We start from the raw sequence: 23065 nt of genomic DNA on the forward strand, positions 1-23065 counted from the left end.
AACAGGTGGCTTGAAGGTCTTAGTGTGCAGAGGGGTTCTAAAGGAAAGAAGAGTTCTAAAATACCTCTTCCCCCACATCCCTTTCCAAGTTCTAGTTCTGTTATTGGGAGAACAGGGAAAAAGAAAAGTGGCAGAAATCAACTTACATAATTGGCTGCCTGGTGTGAGCAGAGAGATGTCCCTCACCTTACTCTGATCTAGTCTATTTAAGCCTTCTGCTTGTAGCCTACGTTATGGTGGCTTCCATGTAGATGGCAAATGTGGTTTTCACGGATAGCGCTGTGTTTCATTCTAGCCCCATCTGCCCCTCAAAAAACCCTTCAAAGAGGTAAAATCTAGTGTTTTGGGGGGCTGGTCAGTATTCATTTTCAATCTCTTTTTTGGAAATGTTAGCTATCCCTATCATTATCATTTCAGATATTTACACAATCTATTCCAGGTCTTCCTCCCTTTTCTACATCAGACTCACGATAACAGTCTTGGTGTTCGAGAATGCTGACAAATTCTAGAATATATAGAGGCAGGCTTTCCCAAGAACTGTCTCGTCATTAACTACTCACTGAGGGGCTTGAATGTTCAAGATGTTTAGCAAGTAATCGGTCTCTGCTTTTTGCAAGCATCCTCATGTCTACGACTGATGCTCTTCGAGTTGGACTGTCCGTCTTACTTGCCTGAATGAGGGGGTCACTTTTTACTATGAATATTGCACTCCTGTTCTCTCCAATCCTTGCCTATATTGTCTGGTAAGAATGACAGAGTTATGAGGAAGTAGCTGTGCTAGTTCTTTGGGCCTGAAAGGACGTGTCTAACTTCAATTGTGGGAATAGGGGAACTTAAACTTTTGTCTTCCTTTTCTCACTTTGGACTACTCACCAACCCTGAGGGACTCAGCAACCTATTAAAAATAGCAAGTAGCTAATCTTATTGACAGCTAACTATATATTAACATGGTGCAATGCATTTCTCAAGCATTAGCTCATTTAATCCTCATAATCTTATAAGATAAATGTCATCAATCCTCATCTTATAGGTAAAGAAACTAAGGCACAGAGAATGTAAACAGCTTGCTTATTAAGGTGACACAACTAGTAAATAGCAGAGCCATGACTTGAATCTAGGCATCTGATTCCAGAAGTTATGATCTGAACCCTTTTCATGGGTTTATTTTCCTTTATCTATCCTTTAAATATTGATGTGCCTAGGCTTTAGATTTTGACTTGCTTTTTTTTCTTTAGTTGTTCTTAGACTCTTTTTGGTAGTCTTAGGACCACTCTGAGAATTTGATGCAAGTTATATATGCTACTCTAAAAAATATACACATACACAAATTTGCATGTAATTCCAAGGAATTAAGAGACCCCCTACAGTTCCATCTATGGACCCTTGAGGGTTTTATAAACCTGGGCATTCTAATACATGCATATGACTTCAACTAAAAAATACACAAAATAAATAAAACATTAGTTAAATAACATTGATAAATCCCAAATATTTTTCTCTAGCCTAAATTTATTACCCACATCTTCAACTGTCTACTAGGTAGAACTACTCTGAACATAAAATTCATTATGTTTAAACAGAACTCATTACTTTATGTCAGTAACTGTGCATTCTCCTCCTTTCCTGACTTTACCTCAATACCTGTTCATTCTCCTCCTTTCTAACTTCACCTGACTCCAAACTTTCGCAGGCCAAAAATCTGGGAGTCATTCTACCTCCCATCTCTCTATCTCCCACACATTTAAATATCAGGAAAGTAGAAATAAATTTTGAGAGGGATCTATTAAAAAAAGGGAAAATGTAAAACAATGGCATTTCGTATCAGAACAGTGTAAGCATAGTTAGTTAAACAATTACAATATATATAATGAAATACAGAAATAGAAAAGTTAGTGCTGTCATCCCACCAAACTACGGTAGTAAATTTATGATGAAAGTCTTAAAAGTATAGTAACTTAATATCACCTCACATTTGGATTAGGACACTTCAAGTTTTACTTTATTCCTGCAGCATATCCTTCATAATATGTCTTCATGCTCAAAAAAACTCCATGACTACCTATCTCTTACCACTATAAATTGTTTTTAGCCAGGCTTTCAAATCACTAATTCATTCATGCATTCATTTATTCGTTAAGCCCCTACTTGGTTCCCATGACCACAGAGCTTACAGTCTACAGAATAAGATGTGTGATCAGGTATTTTCCATAAAGTATAATAAGTGCCATGATAAGGTAAATAAAGAATACTATAGAAGTATATAGAAAGAATACGAAGTGGGGGTGAAAAGCAACAGTTAAGGAAGACTTTCTGGAAGACACAGCTAAGTGAGTGAAGACCCTAAGGATGATTAACAGGAAAAGAGGGATAAAAAGAGACAGCAAGAAAGACTTAAGCAAAGGCCTGGAGAGAAGTAAGAGATTGGTACTTTGATGGAATTAAAAGCTTAGAGTGATAAAGCTTGAGGAAGGAGGTGAGAGGATCAGAAGAGATAAGGCTAAAGTGACTGAGCAGCGGCAGGTCACTGAAGGTCTTATAGTCCAAGTTAAGGAGCTTGGACCTTATGTTAAGATCACTAGAGACCACAGCAAGATCTTAAGCAAGGACATAGAGTGGTCAGATTTTCCTATCAGAAAGTTCATTCTGGCTACAGGAAAATATGGACTAAAGCAAGGGAACACTGGGGACAACTTAAGCCTTGTCCATATTTTACATATGCATAAATATTTGCACATTATATACGAGGTGTGACAATTAAGTTCGCGAACTTGTTGCACTAATGTTGCTAACCATTTTTGATATCAGAGGGGTTATTAATTATGAATTTGTACCAACTGGACATACAATTAACCAAGTTTACTACTTGCAAGTGTTGAAAAGGCTGCGTGAAAAAGACGAAAACGACCTTAACTTTTTGCCAACAATTCATGGCTCTTGCATCACGACAATGCACCAGCTCACACGGCACTATCTGTGAGGGAGTTTTTAGCCAGTAAACAAATAACTGTATTGGAACACCCTCCCTACTCACCTGATCTGGCCCCCAGTGACTTCTTTCTTTACCTGAAGATAAAGGAAATATTGAAAGGAAGAAATTTTGATGACATTCAGGACATCAAGTATAATACAACAGCTCTGATGACGATTCCAGAAAAAGAGTTCCAAAATTGCTTTGAAGGGTGGACTAGGCACTGGTGTTGGTGCATAGCTTCCCAAGGGGAGGACTTCGAAGGTGACCATAGTGATATTCAGCAATGAGGTAATGTAGCACTTTTTCTAGGATGAGTTTGCAAACTTAAGTGTCAGACCTTTTATGTACTGTTTATAGTCATTCCACATGCAGTCAACATCCAGTTTAAGTTCAAAAAGGGTTAAACACCAGGATTTATATCGGCTACCAGTGTTAAAGACACTGTAGGTGCTTAAATGGTTCAGAACAAAAGGTCGGTGATTTCACTAAAGAACTGCCCTGATATCAGTTTGTCCTATTTCAGTTACACTACTACAAAATAAATTAAGGATACCAAATGTAATAATGCAAAATAGGAATTGGTAAACTTTTTCTTAAAGAGTCAGAAAGTAAATATTTCAGGCTTGTAAACCACATAGTGTCTGTTGAAACCATTCAACTCTGCCCTTGTAGTACAAAAGCATCCATAGACAATTTGCAAATAAATAAGAGAGGTGTACTCCTATCTACAAATAAAGCTTTATTTGTAGATAGGCTGCCATCCAGGAGGCTGTGGGCCAACTTGTGTTAAAATAAGAAACATGCTCAGAATATATTACAAGATGTAGAAGAAAAATATAGCTCAGCAATATTCAGCTCAAAAAGGCTGAAGACAAATGACAATACTATCATAGCTGGTGAAGGATATATTGGGTGCTTGGCTTTTGCTATTGTATAAAATAATAAATTAAAATTATGAAAAGAGTGGCAGATTCTAAGGTGATCCCCATGATTCCCATTTCGTGGCTCTCATGCCTTTTCATAACTTCCTCTCCCTGAGTGTGGGTGGAACCTGTGCCTGGCTTCTACCTGAAAGAATATGGCAGAGGTTGTGGGATGTCATTGCTGTTACATAAGACTGTCTCAGCTGTCTTGCTAAGAGACATTCTCCCTTATAGGTTGTGAAGAAACAAGATGCCATGCTGTGAGCTGCCCTATGCAGAGGCAGCCTTTGGGTGACAACCAGCAAGGAACTGAATGCTGCCACCAACTGTGTGTGCTGGGAAGCAGATCCTCCCCCTGCCAAGCCTTCTGATGAGAACTCAGCTCTGGCTGACACGTTGACTCTTGGCTTGCAGAGAACCAGCTAAGCCGTGCCTGGACTCTTGACCTACAGAAACTGTGAGATAATAAATGTGTTTCATCTTTAAGCTGCTAAGTTTGTGGTGATATTGTTACACAGTAATAGGTAACTAATACAAAAATATGCTCATAGGTAGTTGTAATTAATTGTCTAATAGCATATTATTCATCTCCTACTTCCAAAACGAAAATTATATAATTAATGTAAGAGATTAATTTAAAAATAATGCGTTCATAAATGTCATATACCTTGTATTTTAATTTGTGACAACTCCTATTAAATCTTTTTGATGCTCAGTATCTCCGTAAACAAATCAAGATCCTTTATTTAAAGAGAAGCTAAGTAAACTCTAATATTTATGCTATCCCTAAACTTTTTATACTTTTTAGGAGTTCCAAATTTATGCATGTACCACACTTACAGAAAACAACTGAAATATAAAACATCTTAAGCCTGTTCTAGTACTAAAGAATAAAATATGTTATATTTCTATCCCCATGGAGCATTGGAGGTCCTGCTCCCCAGCGCATGTTGTCAGTTTAGCTGAAATAAACTCGTAAGGAAAAAAAAAAAGAAAGAAAAGTCTATCTTCAATTTTTAAAGTAAATGTAGGAGTCCCTTAGTGCTTCAAGTTATTCCTCAGAGAATGGCCTTTTATGTATTCAAATTAATTAATTTTGTTGTATTCAGAAAGTCTAAAGTAATCGTGCCTGGGCTTGCAGACAGTGCTCACTATCTCTAGTTTCCAAAGTTACACTGTTACTGAAACTGTAAACACACAACTCTGCAATCCCAAACTCGTGCATGTGTACACGTATACGTATACAGAATTGCCCTCGTAAATGAGTAATGCATTTTAAGAAAGAATGGTTAAAAAGTTGATAATCTATAGTGAAAAGTTATTAAGGCAAATCTTCATGCTTTAGTTTTCTCTTACTTCTGGAATACAAAAATTATTTGAGCGATAAATAACACAGTATGCCCTAGGCTCCTAACCTTAAACCTTAAATCTTCATATTTAATCTGAAATCTTAAATCTTCGTATTTAGTTTATATTTAGAGCTATTCATTCATTTTTTAAGGAAGATTTTATCCATTGTACAAGTCGAACTGACTTGGGAATGGAGAAAAGTGGAGAACCTAGTAGGTAAGGCTCTCTAATCTAATCTTTCCAAGAAATGTAAAAATACTTGAAAGTTTGCTTTAAGGTTTCCTAATGAAAACAAGCTAATAGATAAAAAAAACTAAATTTACCTAAGTTATAAATGTCTTTAAAAATCTTACATACATGGAAGAAAATAGTAGGGCATAAATAATACTGACAAGATTAAAAATAATAGCTTTATGGAAAGAATATAAAGGTAAGGCCTGTGCTTCATAACTTATATTCTTTTATTCAATCATTAATTTAACAAATAGTTATTGAATACCTAGTACAATATTTGATGAATTGACATTTCATCAAGGATAGAGTTTTTTTTTTTTTTAAATCTGTGCTTTAGTTATTCTTGAGTTTTAACTCATGATAAAAAAATTCTCCTTAGCTAGCTCACCAAGTTCATTAGGCATGTGTTCAGCTTCCATATAACTGCAGGCTACAATGTCACTAAGCTTTCCGCCACTACACAACAAGCATCCCCTTTCTTCCAGCTTTCAGTAAAGTGGAACTTACTTCCTTTTCATCCTCACTGGCAGTGTCCTCAACGTACCAATTTCTACTAAAAATCTGTGCATGTCAATTTAGGCTTTCTCTAGTATGCTCCTCAAAATCTTTCTGGCCTTTGCCCACTGCCTGGTTCCAAAGTCATTCCCATATTTTTATGTATTTGTTATGAAAGCACTCACTTCTAAAATACCAAAATCTGTTATGAAATAACGTTGTCAATATTTGCAGAAGATGATTGCCTACTTAGAAAACTCAAGTGAATCTACAACTATTCAAAAGTTGCTGGCTGATTTTGTTATTGATAAAAAAATTAATTGCCGTTCCTGGTACTATCTACAACCAGTGACAAAATGTAATAATAATAAACGTATCTATTATGGTACTAACTTATTACATTGTAATTATTTGCTTTACATAGGTCTCCTTCATAGATGCAAAGTTCCTTAAAGGAAGAGAATATCTGATTTATATTTGTAACCCCAATGTCTAGCACACACCTCAGTGTTCAATGAACATTTATTGAATGAATTATAAATCATCATTGGATTGTTAGTATCATTCACAGATACTTCCTCTGGAGAAAAGAATTAAAATTCAGCAGCATATGTTTTAAATCATTATAATGATTCTTCAAAGTTTTGGTCATCAAAAAGTCCCAGGTCCAAATGACAAAATGTCATTCTTCACCTTTTACTTGTTAGGACTGGTAAAGATTAAAATGTTGTCAAGGGTGAGGATAAACTGGTATTCTTATAAGTGTTGACTGAAGTATAACGTGGTATGACCTTTCAAGAGAGCAAGCTAATAAAATCTAACACAATTTAACATGCCTCAATCCAGTCTGTATTTAAAAATTTATTTCAGATATTTACATATATATGCGAAGCTTCTATGGTTTGCACAATAGCATTGTTAGTAATAGAAAAAATGGAATTACCCTGAAATTATTAGAGAATGATTTAAATAAATTACTGCATATTCATACAGTGAAATCCTATGTAGTTTTTAAGAAGAATGAGGTATATCTATATGAATGTACATGGACTTTTCTCTAAGATGGATTAAGTTGAAAAAGCAAGGTGATGAATGTTCCCATGTGCATTACTTATGAATAAGTATTTGGATGGGATGCCAGGACAGTATTGTCTCTGGGTATGGACTGAGGAACTAAAAAGACAACCTCAGTTTTTCTACAGATTTTGTATTTTATGTACGTGTTTATTTATTTATATGAAACTGTGAATGATTCTTTTCCATAAATTCCTTCAGTCATTCTTTATTTCCTAAAAGATAAATATTTAAAGATGTGACAGATATCACTACTTCTAGAATTTTAGTACAGGTCATTCTAAATTTGGAATATTGTATTGCTCTGGGTACAGCTGAAGAGACGATGCCAGACCAGAAGGTGTCACAAGAGAAAAAAAAGGGTGAAAACTATGATACTTAAAAACCATCTTAAGAAATTATGTCTGTTTACTTTGGAGAAAATTTGAGGTGATGGGTTATTTTCGAATATTTTAAGAGTGTCATATGAAAGAGTAGGTAGATTAATTCTGCATTATATCAGATGAGAATAGTAGGAACAAAATATCTATTAAAGGTAGATAGATTAAACATTAATAAAAGGAACTTTCTAATATATGTTTCAACAATGAAACATTGTATTGTGAAATAGTAAGTCCTTTAAAGTAGATAATCTGTACTCAAACGGTGTTTGATATCTGTCAAGGATTATGGAAAAATGATTGGTAGCTTTGATTATGTAACTGTCAAGGCTTATTTCAATTCCAAGATTCTCTCCTCTAAAGTAAAAAATAAGGCAAATAGAGTTATGAATGTATATTTAAATTAGAATCATTGTACCTCTGAAGATAAGCAAAAATATGATTTATCAGTTTATTTTTTTTCAATAATGATAAAAATCTGTGATATATACAATGGACTTACTAGCACATCAACTTCTCAAATTAATCACTGTAATAATCTCACTCTAGATATGAGATTCTCCAAAAAAAAAAAAATCAACTGGCATTAATTTTAATCTTTTTTTAAAAAATGGAGCACAATGCCCTGTGAACATTTTTAAACTATAAAAGCTACATTACCAGGTATACTTGCTCAATTTATTTCAAGCTCAGATCAAGACTTGAATTCAAATTAGAACTTAAGGCAATTCCTCTTTAATTTACCTTAATTCCTGCAGACAGTTAAATACTTAATTTGAGAATAGGAAAACCCATAAAATCGTTATGCACAACAGAAAATTGATCGGAAAGAGCAAGTATGCATGCTATACTAACCGATTAGAAGAACTGTTCCAACAGCCAAACCTCCACCTGGAAATAAAACAAAACGAAGAAGAAAATTAATCTATATTTTCACATTATCTTTAGCATAAAAGTTAGACTTTGGTAAGGGCAGGTACTTCAATAAGTTTAAAATTGCTGTTGAAAACAACATTTTAATTACCTTTGCAATACTTTGCTTAAGGTGCTATTATGAAATAATTACATATTATATGTAATTACACAGTACACATTATAATTACTTTCGTAATATACTGTACTATCCTTTCTCCTGTGATAGGAACACGTAGCATTCAATATAACTGCGGTTAAGCCTTCTAGTAATATTTAGTACTTGTTAACAAATTAACTCAATAGCCAAGACCTAAATGTGCACAGTAACTTAACTACTACAGAAGTACAACAAAGAAAAGAGAGGTCATTACAATAGAAATCCCACTATAATATGCATCCTCAAATTGAATAAGCCTTGGGGGAAAAAGACCCCAATAATTAAAAAGAATCTTTTTTTATTATATAATATACACAAAGTCTGGACATACTCTAAACATATTTAAAATTTAAAATGAGTATTATTTTTGCCATTTCAAATAAAAAGCCATTCACAAAATACATTTTTAATATTATTAGAAAATGTTCTTTTAAATATCTGAATTAGAATAATGATGACCATATAACTCAAACAGTGATTCATTAAAATCAATTTAAAATCAAATTTTAGGAAACTAGAAATACATTAAAAAGACACTTTTGACTATTGATATGTTGTTTGTAAAACATTTGTAAATTATTACTATTTGTAATTAATGTTGCAAACACTAAGTTCTCTTAAAAATAAAATACATGTAAAGGATGAAATGTACTTAAAAAGTATAATTTAAAAAGAAATTACACAAAATTGTTGGACAATTGAAGACAATGTAACTAGAATGTTTTGGTTTTTTTGCGGGGGCAGGGCACAAAATTGTGATATAAACATTAGAACACCAGTAAAGAACTTTTCCCAAAAAAGTTTTGTAGTAGCAAATGTTATACAGAAATAGTATAAAAAGTTCCTTTGATAGTGCTTATTTTTTGCCTTGTAAGTAGCATAAATGTTGTTTCAAAAATTTGAAATTTGGTAACATACATGTCACAAAGAATATAATGCAACACTTGGCAACTTTATGACTATAAGTAGAACATACAAAATTGTTAGAGAAGAAAGCAAAAAAAAAAAGAGAAAAAACCAGTACATTTATATATTTTTATGTTTAAGTGGATTTGTTATAGGACTAAATATACATCTAGACCCCCCACTAACTTTTCAATCCACTTTGAACATTTTAAATCACATGTTCCAATTCCTTACTTCCCTACTTTCCCTTACATGCAAAAATAAACATTTAACTACCTAATCACAATTCTGTGTATATTTAAGGAGATGAAATATAAGCATATAAACACTGCAGTGTCTGTCTTAATCAGGTACTATAAAAATGGTAGTTGCCTTTCTCTCCTTAACGTATTTCTTACAGGAAGGAGTTAGACTTATCTAAACTTTCCTGGGTCTACATTCATGTCTTTATATATGGAATAGAGAATTAAAGATATTTTGTAAATGTTATTCACAGTGAAATGATAACAGATCAAGGAATAGTTCACCCATTACATGAAGTGATACCTAGTTCAGGCGTCTGGCTTAGAGAGGTATTCAGTAAAAGCTACCCTTACTATTCTGGCAATTATTTCACGATTAGAAGAAATCAAGAAAATAAACATTTGTTTTATTAAAAAGGTGACCATCTTAACAGTAAATCAGACTATGCTAAAAAAGTAATTTTCTGCAAAAATGATACAATCTACTCTTCCTGGTAATTCAGAAAACACCAAATTTTTAAAATCTCATATACATTAAAATTCTGTTTGGAAAAGTTAAACATTACTTAAAACATCATAAATGTGGATATTTCAATGACTTTTACCAGCCAATCCCATCAGGACTTCTCTTACAAAAATGCGATTGTTTTTTTTCTAATGGGCTCTATTACGCCAATTCACTAGACTCAAGATAGGATTGGCTCTAGTGAAGGTTGGTCATGGGGAATAAGGTGAATCCACCTTATTAACTATGTTAAATCAAGCTTTTATTCTAGGAATATGACATAAAATGATTTGACAAGTACATACACACACATGTAACAGCAAAGTTTCTCTAGTCTTTCAAACTGATTTAGTATGACAAGGCCTCATATTTCCCCAAAACACCTCTGTATAAGGTATTTTGATATACTGAGGTTCTAGCTGTATTTTAAACTAAGTTTGTAGCCATGTCCCCACCAAAATTTCAAAGCTTAACCAGCCAACCACAACAGGATATTTTAACATAATATATTCAACAAAAGCTAGCTTTTAACATATCTTTAAAATCAATAACCTATTATTAATTCTAATTTCGAAAGCAACACAGATTTCACACTTATAATTCCCAATTAAAACAGAAATATCTTTTCCCAATAGGCCACTAAAATGTTTGACAGGTATGTAACAAGGTAAACAAGCAATCATACTATTTCTATGATAAAACATACAATGGAATTAAATGGTCTTGTTTACTGCTCCTCTCCCTTTAATTATTTCTTACAGAAATCAAGACCCTTTCTAAGTCACTAAGTAAATAAACACTTGGTTTTATATCTAGACCTTCTTAAGAAGTATATTTATCTCCAGCTTACTAAAAATAGTTAGAATATTTTATCATGTAAGATTGAGTTTAATGCTTGAAGATATTTTGCAAGTTTGATGCTTTAAAGAATTTCATCAATATTTTACATTTTAAAATGACACAGCATTTTGTCTTAAAACTAGAAAAAAATCTAATACTTAAAAAAGTTGAGAATATTTAAGATCTTGTGATTAAGTACCAATTCCTATTTTATGAATTTTAAAATGAGGGAAAGGGTTTTTGTTTTTTTTAATTTGTGTGAATTGTTAGAAAAATGATGTCAATATTAAAGGGAAAAAAGTCAATCCCCACACACTTCCCAAAACAAATCTCTAAGGAAGCTGTATCTTTTCAGTAAATAAGATCAAATTAATATATTGGAATATGAAGGCTCAGAAGTGATACCTTATTTTACAACAAGATACATTTCCTTTTTCAAAGTTAGAGAAAAGAAAAAAGAAAAACAAGTCAGGAAAGATAATGGTGATTTATACCAGTCCTTTCCAGTACTTTCTATAGAAATAGTTTTGCTAAAATTATACAAAGGCATTTTAGAGCAAATGCAATGTAAAGAACAAGTTCATATCCTTTCCTAGGTTCATAGCAATATTCTTTACTTAATGCCACAGTACAAATTAAATTGCAGTTATTCCATTAATAGGTCTACTTTTTCTTCTCTCTCTAGGAGTATGAAACATCCTGACAACTCTTGATGATCACAATTATTGGTTCAGCAAACATGGGAATCAAAATAGATAAAGTGAGAATGGTTGTGTAGATTAAATCATATGAAGCAGTTTTCCATAGCAATACAAAGAAATAAGCTACATTTTCCTTAAGTGTACACATATTAGTTGCTGAAACATCATAACCAGGATTATTTTGCAGTACAAACTCAATGTACATCAACCCACACTCTAGATTAAGGTATAGTGGAGCAAATGAAATAAGCCCACCAGTATTTACTTTTTGACATCAGTATTGAAAATGGCAGCTACCAATAAACTTCTTTCTTCCTACACTATTATTTACTCCAAGTCCCATCTTCCATTCACTTGACTGTCAAAATTTAATAAGTTCTGAACAGCAAAGAGGTTAAACCAGTCAAGTCTGAAGTTACCCTTCCTTCAAGTGTCTTTTGAAGGATAAGGCTGGGGGATAATTCTCCCAGATCAGACAGTATGGTCTTAAAATGGACTATACCTTACATCCTAGAATAAGAAATTCTGCCAGAATCTTTTACCCTCTATAATCTCTCTTTGGAAATTCCTGGAAGAAGAAAAATGGAATATTTACATATAGTGTCATCAAAAACAACGTAAATTTTCTGGAAGGGCAAGGTGGAGAATCTGGATTAGGAAATCAGAGAACTTGAAAAATTTAAACGTAGCCAATTTAGGAAGCAATGGAAATATTAGTATATCATAAAATGATTAGCCAGTATGATGCCTTTCAAATATACTTTGCATCTATGCTTAAAAATACAATGATGTCACAGTGGCAGTAGTAAAATATCACTGTACTGCATGGCACTTACCATACAGTACTTACCTGTTACATAGTAACCACAGAATATATTTATGCAACAATCGCAATGTCACAGTATAGTTTCATCATCCTGGTATCATAATATCCTAATATTATTACATTTTGTCACAATATGATTATATTAGGCTTGTCACAATTTGAGTCAAATAACATTTTAGAGTAACAACATAATATAAATTATTTATACCTATGTGTACACACATTAGCAGCCAAATCACTTTCAAATAAAGTTTTAATGAAAAACAAATTAAAGGGTTTGTTCCACAGGACCATACAAAACAGAATATCAAAATACAGAAATGCCATTAAGAAGTTAACAACTAAAATACTTCTGCACATATTTGTTATTCCAAATGTAATAACTCCTATTACAACAATTTCTTCAACTTCTGTGCACTTTGAGATTTAACCATATACAAGTAAAATATATTTCAAAATGTTCAAAAACTGATATTCATTTCAATCATCTTTAGCATAAGCTTGTTACAATCAGATAGTACAAGCAATTCCCATCCCCAAGCAAATCTGAAAAATTTTGAAAATACAGTTCAAGTTTTCATCACTGTAGAAACACATGAGGAAGTTGCTTTGGCTTAACTTTATTGTGGGTGCTTCAAGAGACTATAACTAAATCATCAGTCTCAGGTTCAATAAATGATTAAAACCACTTGAAAAGAGTGTTCAAAAATTTGAAAAGCTGTAGCATATGCAGAGCACTAAATTTGGAGCCTAAAGATCAGGCCAGACTGTTACTGGTTTTATGACTCTATTCATATCACTTAATCTCTGAGTCTGTTTTTAGAGCTCACATACATAACTTTGTCCTACATGTTTCATAAACTTGTCCAGGTTTTTTTTCCCTATACATTATTTTTCTTTCAATCAAGAATTTACTGAGAATCTACTAAATGATAGGTACTGTGCTAGGCACATTTTATTATTTTAATGAGGAACCGAAGGTATAACGTTAGAAATATGACCTTTATGTTTTGGAGAGTTTTAGGATCAAGTGAATGAAATTACACATCCCCAATGAACTTACACACACACACACACACACACACACGCACACTAGAACAGCTTCCAAGCTTTAAGTTCAAATATCGGATCATACTTGAGTAAGGGTCACAAGGGAAAGTATTTGCTTAGATATTATGAATCATTTTTGTTTATAGTACCATGCAATTTAAGAAGGCATCAGATTTGAAACTATTAAGTGAAAATACTTAAATTTATGTAGAAATAACCAGGATCCAGTTAAGGACATTAAATAACAGGCAAGAAACCATGTTCTTTCTCATAGGTTGCTTGTCTTGTCACTTTCCTTTGCACTAAACCTTGCAGGGGGGTGAGGGTTGGGGAATTACAGAGAGAAAATGTTGAGTGAGGTACAAGAACAAGCAACAGCATTTCTAATATTTTATGAAAGTGTGTAAGATTTAACTAACACATATCACATACCATTAAAAAGTTATGAAACATAAAGAGACCATTTTTAATAAAGCAGCATTCAGAGGGGAATTAACTAATTTTCGATCTTTATTAACACAGCAGCTCTGTCCACCAACCTAATCTGGTCAATTCTTATTCGATGTAACAGTTATGAAACATGCATATTCTTTAACAGGCTTCTCATGAAAAAAAACAATCCAGAAATTATACAGGAAAGTCTAGGAACTGCACTTCTTCTTCTCGTGAAAATGTGAACTAATTTTAAACGTACCGGTTGGAAAGTATATGGAAGAAAAAAAACAAACAAAAAACCCCATATGCATGCATTTAACGCAGATACGGTCATGACTGTCAACATCAACGACGATCTATAACTACTTTGGCTCCACATAAAACTTTAAAATCCATTCTCTTAAAGCCAATGTGGTTTGTTTATAAAGCTTCAGAACGGGGAGATTAGCATCCTGGCGGTGAAAGACGAAAAGTTACTTTTTAAAGCATTTTCTAATGAAGGCTCTCTTACAATGATACAAAGTTTTGCAGGTTAGTCCAAACCGTGAGCTACCTGGGGTTGGCGGAAGGGTGTACTCGGAGGTCAGAAGGGGATTCTAGAGATAAAGGCCAAACCGTGTCCAACCATTAATAATTCCCCTTCACCAGGGTAAAAGCACGTAGGGATCCCGTTGTAATCTAGAAAAACGCTGGTGGGAAGTAGAAAGTGGGAGCACCACAACAGATTTAGTTAACAGCATTTAGAAGTCTCCATGCAACCCGTCCTCCCCTCCATCTCTATCAGACCGGGCTATCCTCTCCACGTCCGAAGGCTGAGGCGTCAGAGAGAGACGTGGGGTCAGGGTGGCTCCACCCGGCAAGTCCCCTCCCTAAGTTTTCCCTCTGTTGATCCCAGATCTCAGTTCTGAACCGACCTAAGAGCTGGTCCAGGGCTGGGAGCCCGGTTGATACCAGCAGCTGTCCGTTCCGCACCGACGGTCGTGTGCCCGCGATGGACACCAGTCGAGAGCCGCCGCTGTCGCTACTGCTGGCTCGAGGACCCCTCCTCTGGAAACTGGTGACGTTGTTCTTGCTGACTGCCGCCGCCACAGACCCAGTACTCCCGGTGCCGGTGCCGCAAGGCCCCACTGCCGCCATTTTGGAGCTTCCCGCGTTGACCCAATAGGAACTCTGGGAATTCAAGCAGCGGGCCTGTCAGCGCCAGCCGCAGACTCCCGCCTCCTTGCCCCTACCGCGGCTCTCGTAGCCAATAGGACTGAGATTTCCTCCCGAGTTAACCAATCGCAAGGCGTATTGCTGAAAAGTGCGCTCTACGTAAGGACGGCGGACTTCTGCGGGGTCCAGGTGAGAAAGGCCCACCTGAGGTGTGGGTGAGAATCTTCCCGGGTTCTTTGGGGCTGGAGGTGGGTAATATCATTCAACATTGCTCTCGTTTTGAGTGTCTTCATTCACGTAGACTTAAAGAAAAGGTTGGTGGAGCGATATGTCAGGCTCCCACCAGCAGGATTTTGCACCTTTTTCGGCTCGTCTGTAAAGAGGAAAGATACTTTCTCCCGCCCCCTTCTGATTTCCGAGAGAAAATTCATTCCGCCTTCCCCCCTCATCGGTGTGGTTTTTTTTTTGAATGGTTGTGTTATATCGAAGGAATTGGAATTCTTACCTTAGTGAGTTGCTTGCTGAGTAGCTGGGCTCAGTTCGTCAGTGGCAGGTGGGTTGGATTTAAACCTTAGAGCGAGAACTCTTGAGCTTTGAGGCGGTTTGGTTTTCCTCTGTCTCAAAGAGCAAATGACAAAATGTACTTCTCTGACAAGTCCCCATGAGAAGCTTTCGTTAATTTTAATTAGTGTTTCTGGAAGTCTTGGAGCGCCTTTCCATAAGTGGTGTGAATGACAAGTGTTACTCTGACAACCTTGTTCACACATTTAATTGTCGTTTGCTGTTAAGGCAGCTGCAAATAACAGAAAATACTTGAGTTTCTTTCCCCCAAAACTGGTAAGAATTAGAGGTGTATGTACTTTCTTTTTCTAGTGATTTATGAACTCTGAGAGCTTTCTGATTAGAATTGGATTTTTATGGGCAGTGGGTGGGGGTGTGTGTGGACAATGTAATTTAAAGCTGTGTCTTTGGATTTAAAATTTTCTCAAAACTCATGGTGGGGGTGATGTGTAGTAAATGGTTTTTTGAAGGCATTCATGATTGACAGATGTCTAAACTGAAAAATCATGCCTGCACTACAAAGTTATTACTAGTTTTGACGGTGAAATAAATCCAAACATCTTTGAAATCCTTGCCATTGAATTGTTTTAAATCTCAATTACCCATTAAAACGATGGCTGATTGTATTTGAAAAATTGAAATTACTTTTGCTAAATAGTGCCTGGAGTTTTTCATTTGGGGAGGTCTTTTTTTTTTTTTTTTTGGATTTTTTTTTTTTTTTAAAGAAAAATGTTTTGGGGGAATAAAACTCCATGTTGCTGTTTAACAATATATCAACTTGATATATTGTTAAAATATATCAAGCTTGATCAAGGTTTAGATAATTTCATTTTGAATCTTTTGCCAGTATAAATCTGTAGTGTCAATCATTCAGTAAATAGCAGTTGAGTGCTTACTGTCTGCTTAGACCTAATCTTGCCATTTTAGGCCTATAGAAGTAAAAATATTCTCATTCGGTGGTAATGCTAGGGTGATAAGATTAACACATTAGAAAACAGAATAGCTATTGAACACATTGAATAATATGTGCTAATTTTGTCCTGTGGTAAATAAGTACTAAGAAGAGCAAAACAAAAAGTGACAGAACAGTCTAATATCAAGTAGAAACATTTTGGATATTTTTGCTTTAATCTATCCAAGATATTAAAACCTTTAAGTAATACTACAAATATTGAATTTACATTGGTTTCTTTACTTTATATTCCCTTGTTTTCTACTCTGTTTACCTTTTAGAAAAGGTGATGGTGTGATATTTTGCTTGCCTTATTACTGGAAATGAAGACTTGCTTTTTAACTTTATAATTCAGGAAGTATGACATGCACACCAGGCAGTCTGAAATTAGGCTATTTATTTGGTATAACATGATCATAGAACAAATTAATTTAACCTATCTTAATCTTTTTTTTTTACAAAGACAAAACCTTTGCTCTCAAAGTAAATAATCCAAAATAGTTGAATTTACCATTATGTAGAGTTGAATATAAAACATTGGAATAAATGCAGTATTTGTGAAAGGGAAGAGTTAAACAGGTATATATTTAAGCGTGGTGTTAATAACGATCGATAACAATTATTTAGTTAAATCCCAAAGAATATACTAAGTGCTCAGGTTATAGGAGAAAGAATACTTAGTCTCTGCCCTCCTTGGGTGCACACTTAGGGGAGATAAGTGGGTAAATAGGATAGTAAAGTATACTATAGAGCCATGGAGAACAAATGTAGGATACCTAATTTGGACTGAGAGAAAGGAGTTTTGGAAAGTTCCCTCTGAGGAGGAAGCTTAATCTGAGTTTTGAAGGATGTGTAGAAGATACAGGAATTATGGAGAGTGCTACAAAAAGGGGGAAACTGGAGAAGTTAGACAAAGCTCTAATTGATTTTCTTAAGGTGGTGAATTTTTATCCCCTTAAGGATAATGGGAAATTGGAAATCTTGACAAATTTTAAGTGAAGGAATAACAATGATCATATTTGATTGTTATGTTTTGGCTAAAAGTATGCTAGAAGAAAATGGATTATCTGAAAGTGTGAGTAGGATATAGAGAAAGGAATTGAGATTACTATAAAGGGTAGAACTGATATGATCAACGAAGGTTGACAGGAAAAATCAAAGATTTTTAACAGGTTCCTGCCTTGAGCAACTTTCTGGATGGCAGAGGATAAAGAATAAAAGGGGAACAGCAGAATTTTGTAGTAGTGGTGTTGATTGTTTTAGGGAATGGAAGATCATAAAATGAGTTTTTAAGTCTGTTTGGAATGTGTTTAAGTAGAGGTACCAGTGGAATATCCAAATGGAGATGTCCATTACTCAGTACGCAATGTGAGAGAGGGATCTCTAGATGAAATATAGATTTGAAATTAATTAGCACATGGTAGGAGTTTACCCCAGGGAATGGATAAACTTACCAAGGATACGTATACTTTAGAATGAGAAGAAAAAATAACTGAGAATAGCTTTGGGGAACGTGAACATTTAAAAGCTGGACAGAGGAACAGATAATAAACTAAGATTGGAAAGGGATTATTTGATTTAATAATAATGGTGTATTTTGGCTTTGTTAAGGACAAATTTGATGAGGTAGTAAACTGAAAAGTCAAATAATTGTATTTAGAGTTGAATGTCAAGTGAAGCTGAATATTACGTAAAATTAGAACATTTTACGTTTTAGAAAGCTTTACTGTGAAGGAGGATAGAGAGATGACAAAGATTTAAGGGAGGAGTTTTATTGTTAGAGAGAATGAAGGTACTGGAAAACAACTCTAGACAATAGATAAAGAAAAGAACCTGAATGAAGTGGAAGGAATGGAATCTGAAGCACCGGAGAGGGATTTGAAAGGAGTGGATACTTCAATGGTTAAAGGGTGTAAAATGAAATAAGGTTCCTGCTTTCTGCCATAAAATCTTGGAGTCCTTAAGACCATTTTCTCTTTTTATTCCATAGTCTTATCTTCATCCACTCCCAGGACCTCAGTTACCATTTATATACTATTGTCTATATACCGCTGACTAACATTTATAGTCCAGATTGCTTTTCTGACCTCCAGAGTAATAAATTTAGATACTTACTTTACCTGTTTCTTGAAAGTCTTAGTGGGACCTCAAACTCATAATGCCCCAGACTGAACTTCCTCTAGTGACCATTTGTAGAATTAGTTGCCTAAGCTAAGGAACCTCACTACACTCAATTCCTCTCTCAAGCTTCATTTTGCCATATCCAGTCCATTACCAAGACATGTGGAGTTTACCTCTTAATAGCTCTCTAATCCATTCTAGCTCATTTAGCCGTCATCTTTGGTTCTCCTGTAGTACACTTTCCATTCAAGAGCCATCCTGATCTTTTCAAAATAGAAGTCTGGTCATATAATATAAAAACAAAACTTCTTAAGGACCTGCATGTAGTTCCCTCTGTCTACCTCTCTGGCCATATTGCTATAAATTTCTTTATTCTCTGCACTTTGGCATTCATTTGTTTTTCTGTACTCACCATGTTCCCTTCTTCCAAAAGACCACTAGGTAACTTCTACTTATTATTCACATCTCACTTCAGCATACACATTCAGTGAAGGCATCGTATTAAAATGAAATCAGCTGCTATATAACAACAATGAACAAGCGGAATTGGAATTTTAAACAGTACAATTTACATTAGTAGCCAAAAACTGAAATACTTAGGTATAAATCTAAAAATATATGCAAGGTCTATATGAGGAAAACTACAAAACTCAGATGGACTAAATAAATGAAGAGATACTCCATTTTTATGGATAGGAGATTAAATATTGTCACAATATCAGTTCTTCCCAACATACTCTATAGATGCAATGCAATCCCAATAAAAATCCCAGCAAGTTATTTTATGGATATTGATAAGATGATTCTAAAGTTTATGCGGAGAAGCAAAAGACCACAAATAGCCAACGAGGTATTGAAGGAGAATAACAAAGTAGGAAGGCTGATGCTGCCTAACTTCAAGACTTACTATAAAGCTATAGTAATCAAGACTGTGTGGTCTGAGCACAAGAATGGAGATCCCAGGAATAGACTCAGGTATAGTCAACTAATCTTTGAGAAATGAGCTAAGCCAATACAGCAGAGCAAAGAAGGTCTTTTTAATAAATGTTGCTGGAACAACTAGACATACAAAAAAAAAAAATCTAGACACAGACCATACACCCTTCAGAAAAATTAAAGTGGATCACATACATAAATGTAAAATATAAAACTCCTAGAAGGTAACATAGGAGAAAATCTAGAGAACTTTGGGTATGGTAATGCTTTTTCTAGGTACAGCATCAAAGACATGATACATGAAAGAAAAAATTAGTAAGCTGGACTTCATTAGAATTAAAAACTGCTCTGTGAAAGACAATGTCAAGAAAGTGCGAAGAAACGCCACAGACCGGGAGGAAAATATTTGCAAAAGATATTATACATCTGATAAAGTACTGTTATCCAAAATATACAAAGAACTCTTAACAGTAAGAAAATAATCTGATTTCAAAAGGGGCCAAAAACCATAACAGATACCTGAGCAAAGAAGATACAGATGACAAATAAGCATATGAAAATATGCTCCATATCATCTGTCATCAGGGAAATGCAAATTAAAACATAGAGATACCACTGTACACCTATTATAATGGACAAAATCCAGAACACTGACAACACGAAATGCTGGCGAGGATGTGAAGCAATAGGAACTCTCATACATTGCTGCCAAGAATACAAAATGGTACAGCCATTTTTTGAAGACAGTTTGGAGATTTATTACAAAACTAAATACTCTTACCATACAATTCATCAATTATGATTCTTGATTTACTGAAAGGAGTTGCACATATATCCACATAAAAACCAGCACATGGATGTTTATAGCAGCTTTATCCTTAATTGTGAAAACTTGGAAGCAACCAAGATATCCATAAGTAGGTGAATGGATAAATGAAGTGTGCTAGTCCAGACAGTGGAATATTATTCAGTGTAAAAAACAAATGAGCTAATCAAGCTGTGAGAAGACATGGAGGAACCTTAAATGCAAATTACTAAGTGTAAGAAGCCAATCGGAAAAAGTTGCATATTGGTTCCAACTATGTATTTTAGAAAAGGCAAAACTATGGAGACAATAAAAAGATCATTGGTTGCTAGAAGTGTTTAAGGGGAGAGATGAATAGGCAGATCATAGAAGATTTTTAGGGGAGTGAAATTATTCTGTATGATATAATGAATATATGTCATTGTATTTTGGTCCAAACCCATAGGATGTACAGCACCAAAAGTAAACCCTATGGTAAACTGTGGACTTGGGTGATTATCATTTGTCACTCTAGGTTCATCCTTGTAAAAAATGTACCATTCTGGTGAGGGATGTTGATAAGGGGGGAAGCTATACATGTATGGGGTCAGGAGTATGTGGGAAATTTCTGTACCTTTCTCTCAATTTTGTTGTAACCCTAAAACTCTTCTAAAATAATAAAGGCTCTAAAAATATAAGCACGTCTCCCCAAAATGAAGTCAGCTATATAAAATCTCAATCTGAGGGTTCCATAAGCAACACATATCCCCCTTGTGGCCACATAGTGGGACCATTTCCACAAGGGTTCCAAGTAGGTATTCTTTAGGCACAATGGAAGGTCTTCAGGTACAATGGGAAGACTGCCGTGATCTATTTAAAGTACACCAGGAAACATAATGGTCATGGTAGGCCACTAGTACCCCAATGACAAAATGGATACTCTTTTGGTTGGTATTTCAGGGGCTTTTCTGAGACCTAGGGTCCATATTACTGTTGTGTTAGTAAATGTAAAGCATATAAGAGATACTGTGGAAACTTACTACAGGGCCTGATGGTATTCTGGCAGCATGGTTGAATGAATGAATGCTGACCGAGGTCATGTCTGCGCAGAGGGTGTTCTTGGATACCACATAGCACCCTTTTACTTCCTGTCAGTGTACTCACAAAGGGAAACCACATTCCTGACTTCCACCATCACAAGTTTCTTCTACCTACTTTTGTACTTTATATAAATGAAGTCATACACTGTTTACGCTTGTGTTTGACTTCTTTTGTTCAACATTCTATTTGTGAAATGATTATTATTAATGTGTACAGTTGTGGATTATTTCTGTATAGTATTGCTGCATAGTATTGTGTAAATATATCACAGTTCATTATCCATCCATTCTACTGTTGAAAGTGTTTTGGCTAGTTTACTGTTTGTGGCTAAACATTTTTCTAATGTGGCATTACCAATTTACATTCTTACGAGGAATATTTGAGAATTTCAGTTGTTTCTCATCCTTAACCAAGGAGACTGTTCATGTCTTTGTCAATTTTTAAAAATGGGATTGTCTTTCTCCCTGGGTTTTTAGTTATTTTTATATTTTGTATAAGAGTCCAGTCTCAAGTAAATGTGTTACTAATACCTTCTCTTAGTCTGTGACTTGCCTTTTCACATTCTTAATTGCCTTGATTTTAGTCAAAATGTATTTTGATGTATCAGTTTTTCTCTTTATGGTCTAGTGCTTTATGGCTAGGTTTGCCTACTTAAAGATTCCAAAGATGACCTCAATGTTTTCTTCTAAAAACCCTGCTGTCTACTTTTAAATATTTCACTCTCCATTCTGTCAGAATTGATTTTTTTGTCTTTGGTGTGAGGCAATGCAAAGGTGTATTTGTTTTTCCTATATAGATAACCCTTTTGACCTAGCGCCATTTATTGAATAGGCATTTCTTTCCCTGTTATTGAATCACTTTTTCATAAATAAAGGCACACGTGTTAGGTAGAGTTCTTTCTGGATTGTTCATTCCATTAATTTGAGATTCTTCAGGTTCTTCAGAAGAGTGACTTGTTTTTTTCTGAGTTTTAAGCACCTGTGTTTTACTGTGCTTAAGTTAAATCAGTATAAATAAGAAACTCGCTCTTTGGCAGTACTTTTTTATAATTTTGACATCCCCCCAAATCTTTTTGTTTCTGTTTAATTTATAGAGCCTTCCTATGTATATTTTTTAGTTTGTCCTGAGTTTATGGTTTATCTATGAGAGGGTTTGTCTGTTGTGAGCTTACTTGACCATAACAGAAGCAGCTCTTAGCTACGCTTTTAGTGACTGTATTATTTCTCCTTTTAAAAAAATTGCTAATATTGGTTATTCGTGTTTCTTTTTGCTATTTTTTTTATTGTTAGGTTTGCTATGAATTTTTCATTTTTATTTATCTTTCTAAAACAACCCAACGTTTGGCTTTTAAAATTTTGTTTTATGTTTACTTTCTATTTTATTAATTACTGGTCCCTATTATTTTTTTCTTTCTACATTCTTTGGTTTTGATTTGCTGAGATGTTTGTTTC

General features: G+C 34.5%; 2 protein-coding genes across 10 annotated transcripts in view; one reads left to right on the forward strand and one right to left on the reverse strand.

The window, feature by feature from the left end:
- ELP4 (elongator acetyltransferase complex subunit 4) overlaps positions 1–15169 on the reverse strand; it is a 228135-nt gene extending 212966 nt beyond the window's left edge. For all 3 annotated transcript variants that reach the window (XR_013994164.1, XM_081062436.1, XM_081062435.1), the window contains exons 1-2: positions 14919–15169; positions 8283–8318 (exon numbers count right to left, since the gene is read on the reverse strand). Coding sequence is in view for 2 of the 3 variants with exons in the window: in XM_081062436.1 (XP_080918562.1) it covers positions 8283–8318; positions 14919–15141 (259 nt within the window). In the remaining variant the exon portion in view is untranslated. The remainder of the gene's footprint in view (positions 1–8282; positions 8319–14918) is intronic.
- The window catches only part of IMMP1L (inner mitochondrial membrane peptidase subunit 1), a 69479-nt gene continuing 61240 nt past the window's right edge, over positions 14827–23065 (forward strand). For 2 of the 7 annotated variants that reach the window (XM_081062440.1, XM_081062437.1), the window contains exon 1: positions 15317–15407. The gene's annotated coding sequence lies outside the window, so the exon portion shown is untranslated. Of the gene's footprint in view, positions 15713–23065 lie in introns of all 7 variants that reach the window. The other 5 variants (XM_081062439.1, XM_081062443.1, XM_081062438.1 and 2 more) reach the window with 5 other exon arrangements.

The sequence above is a fragment of the Rhinolophus hipposideros genome (genome assembly GCF_964194185.1).
Source record: "Rhinolophus hipposideros genome assembly, chromosome: 10".
In the NCBI taxonomy this organism is placed as follows: Eukaryota; Metazoa; Chordata; class Mammalia; order Chiroptera; family Rhinolophidae; genus Rhinolophus; species Rhinolophus hipposideros.